The sequence below is a fragment of the Triticum aestivum genome, chromosome 2B (assembly GCF_018294505.1).
Source record: "Triticum aestivum cultivar Chinese Spring chromosome 2B, IWGSC CS RefSeq v2.1, whole genome shotgun sequence".
NCBI classification, from domain to species: domain Eukaryota; kingdom Viridiplantae; phylum Streptophyta; class Magnoliopsida; order Poales; family Poaceae; genus Triticum; species Triticum aestivum.
The window spans coordinates 11850261-11854159 of record NC_057798.1 but is presented as its reverse complement, the minus strand read 5'-3'; the positions used below and the strand labels follow the sequence as shown (position 1 = coordinate 11854159).

Sequence of the window (3899 nt, the reverse complement as noted above, 5' to 3'; positions counted from 1 at the left end):
GGCTGAAGGTACGATGGAGGAAGCAAGCGAACAAGAAAAAACTGCTGGCTTCCGGGCCAAGGATCGACTGCGAGTTGACTAGCTTAAATTGCAAGGATTTTTCTTTAATATTGGCTGATGGACTAGGAATAACCACTTTCTTTCTTTATTAAATAGGTATAGATACTTTCTTCGCCCGAAATTAGTTAACACCCAAATAAATGTTTCTAGAATTATTTCAATGCTTGATACTTCATCCATAATTAGGTGATGCTCAAAAAGATGCATCTAGCACAGAAATGGCTATACATCCGTTTGAGCGCCAAATAATTTCGGACGAAGAGAGTATACCCTCTGTATTAAAATATAAGACATTTTCTAACACTATGATAGTGTCCAAAAACACGTCTTATATGTTGAAATAGAGGGAGTAATAGATAGATAGATTGAGTTGGATGGATCGATCCTGCAAGCGAATTAAAAAAAACTGCTGGCTTCCGGGGCAAGGATGGACTGCGAGTTGACTACCTTAAATTTCAACTAGTTTTCTTTAAAACTGGTTGATGGACCAGGAATAATAACTTTCTTTCTTTATTAATAAATAGGTATAGATAGATAACACTTTCTCCGTCCGAAATCAGTTGACCCTCAAGCAAATGTATCTAGACTTAATTTAGTGCTTGATACTTCATCCATAATTTGGTGGCGCTCAAACAGATGTATCAAGCACTAAAATGGCTAAGTAAGCATCAACTAATTTCGGATTAAAGGAGTGTACCCTCTATATAAAAATATAAGAAGTTTTCTAATAATATGACAGTGTCAAAGGAAGTCTTCTATGTTGATACAGGGGGAGTAATAGATAGATAGATTGAATTGGATGCGTTGACCACCTTAATTCTCTCTGGACTGGAGTTGTCCGACAGTAGACTACAAAAGAGCATATATTCTCGGCAGGCTCTAGGACAGAATGGCTTCCAAGACGGCGGCCACCATGGGGAACGGCGGCGGCGTCCATGCCGATCAAGCTGTTGCATTGAAAAACAAAGGCAGCCCCACCTGCAGTGACGTGGCGAAGCCGAGCTGCAAGCATAGGTACGAGCTCGTCTGCTACGACGCGCTCCCGGCCTTCTTGAAGCACGACGAATTCATCCTCGATCACTACCGCAGCGAATGGCCCGTCAAGCAGGCGATCCTCAGCGCCTTCGCCCTCCACAACGAGACGATCAACGTCTGGACGTAGGTTCTGTGAGCCTTCCCTAATGTCACACTCGATCAAAATATTTCTCACGTCACGTGTACTCTTCAACGAAACCCCGCAGGCATTTGATCGGCTTCTTCATCTTCCTCGCGCTCACCATGTCCGTCTGGTCGGGGGAGCACGGCCCGGTCACGCGGTGGCCGTTCTACACGTACCTGTGCGGCGCCATGTTCTGCCTGCTGATGAGCAGCGGTTGCCATCTGCTGGCGTGCCACTCGGAGCATGCCACCTACGTGCTGCTCCGGCTCGACTACGCCGGCATCACCGGCCTTATCGTCACCTCCTTCTACCCGGTCGTCTACTACACCTTCCTCTGTGACCCCTTCTCCCGTACACTCTACCTTGGCTCCATCACCATCTGCGGCGCGGCCGCTGTGGCTGTCTCGCTGCTGCCGGTCTTCCAGGCACCTGATCTGCGGTGGGCGCGCGCTGCGCTATTCGCGTGCATGGGCGCGTCCGGCATCGTGCCCATCATGCACAAGATGCTCATGTTCCATGCACGACCCGAGGCGGTGCTCACGACTGGTTACGAGGTGGTCATGGGGGCGTTCTACCTTGCCGGCGTGTTGGTTTACGCCACAAGGGTGCCGGAGAGGTTTATGCCAGGAATGTTTGACCTCGTCGGGCATAGCCACCAGCTGTTCCACGTGCTAGTCATTGCCGGCGCTTACGCGCACTACCATGCTGGCCTGGTTTACTTGAGTTGGCGGGACAGGGACCAGTGCTGAGCTGACTGCTGTCGAGTGGACAAGAGCAGTTCCGGTGCTACAAGATTTGTGATCATGTTAGTTTTTACTGTGCTCCAAAGTTGTGCTAGCACCAGAAAAAAAATCATCAAATTTCATATGTTTATATTAATGGTGAATGGACTTTGGCATAACTCTTTGCTTGTAGACAATAATTTTCACAAGGAGATATTGGTTCATATAGAATTTCAATGAATAAACAGTATATATATTAGTAGTGTTTCAACTTCACCATTTTATCACTTCAAATTACATCAATAGAGGCTGTGGGATATGAGACGTAATCTCAGAATTGAGAGGATTTGGAATGCACTCATTGTAAGCTTAAGCTTGGAAATAAATCACTGCAGGAGCCAAGAGGTCGAGACCGGTAAGGAGGAACTTGTTTGGATGATATGTCCAAAGAGGTCGAGAGCGGTAAGGTGGAACTTGTTTGGATGATATGTGGGAGTGTTATCTCGGACGTCCTCACTGCAGACAAAGCACACCTTGCCCAGGATGCCAGTGCTTGCGCCGTCATATCGCTTGAGTGATGGCCCTCACATGGGCTCATCCAGCGTGCGGTGGCTAGGTTAAGTGGTGAGAGCGCCGGCATGAGTTGAAGTCGAGGGTGGCAATGGCCTTCACGATCTGGTCCAAATCTGCTATAACTCACTGCTTGGGATGACGATATGGTGTGGTGCTTCTAGCTTCGTCGTGGGGTGTGTGGAGATTTGTCTCTGGTGAATCTCGCAGAATTCGGTCTGTGTTTGAATTTGATTGATCAGGGTTTTTTTCGTCTATGCTCGTGTATCTACATGTCGGTATTAGAATTGTCCACATGAACAGTTTTCTCCTTATATGCCATTGATGTAGTTCGAAGTCGGCAAATGAAGGCGGCACCACAGATCAACAACAATTGTTTGATGGTGCTTCTCGACTATCTGGTCTCGAGCTTCGCATCAAGAATCCTTAGGTCTGACCTTAGTTTGTTGTACCTAGCAGCAATGGTGTTTACACTCGGTTTCCTTCTTCGAGGCATTGCTTGGAGTTTTCCTTGAATTGATCTTCGGGGTGAAATCCCATGATTTGGCCTTCAATGATTAATCCCAGCAACGATGACGCGGGGGCATCGTTCCTTTCTAGGGATACTGATCTTGAAAAACCTCCCCCGCTGTTATTGTTGTTGTTTCCTCTTGTTGCGTACCACCGATAGCTTGAGCGTGACTTTTTTAGCCATATTATTTTTCTTTTTTATGATATTTTAACTGTTTGCAGCCTCGATGTCTTGGCTAGGTCTTAATTAATATCATTTATGTGTACAATTTGTAGATTTTAGTGTCTTACTCTGTATGCACTCTCGGAAATCAAGAAATTTAAAGAAATACACCGTGGGAAGAAATTCTGCAGGTTAAACTAAAAACTAATAATATGAAATGTAGTGTGAAGTTCGGCCTACCGCGTCCATGGAATGGAACCGGCCGCGCGGCACCGGTCGTCGGCGCCCAAAGACCGCCAGTGGGTGGCGCCACTATGGCCGGTACGGCTGGCCGCGGGGTTGCTGCGGCTGGAGTTCGGCCTACCGCGCCGGTGATGATGATGCTTGCTGCGGGGCGGGGTGGATTTAGGCCGCCCGTGCCGACCCATGGGGCTGTCGCGGGCCGGGGTGCCCCGACCCCAAGGCCGCCTCCTCCTGCTGCTAATGGCCAGCGTCCGGTGGCGACTCAGGCAAGAGCTAGACCGCCGCACTTCGTGGCAAGGCAGGCGAATAACTCAACGACGCCGGTTTTGCAGCAGGCACAGGCGCCGCAGGTCTCTGCTAATGTGGATGTTCACTCGGCACCTCGTGGGCAGTGGGGTGACGATGGTTATAATGTGTATGGAGATGGACACCACCGGGGATCCTCGTCTACGGGTGGTGGACGGGGGTGTGC

At 48.8% G+C, this 3899-nt stretch overlaps 1 protein-coding gene across 1 annotated transcript; it reads left to right on the top strand.

Annotated features, from left to right (window-relative positions):
- Positions 1–949: 949 nt before the first annotated feature.
- Positions 950–1968, top strand: LOC123038734 (heptahelical transmembrane protein 4-like). The gene is made up of 2 exons (XM_044462225.1): positions 950–1218; positions 1302–1968. The coding sequence occupies exons 1-2, from the start codon at positions 950–952 to the stop codon at positions 1966–1968; spliced, it is 936 nt and encodes a 311-aa protein (XP_044318160.1).
- Positions 1969–3899: the final 1931 nt, after the last annotated feature.

Excerpts from the sequence above, each read along its gene's own strand:
- LOC123038734 (XM_044462225.1), top strand. The coding sequence starts at position 950 with ATGGCTTCCAAGACGGCGGCCACCATGGGGAACGGCGGCGGCGTCCAT. Across the intron at positions 1,219-1,301 it reads GAGACGATCAACGTCTGGAC|GCATTTGATCGGCTTCTTCA; the intron begins GTAGGTTCTGTG and ends GAAACCCCGCAG.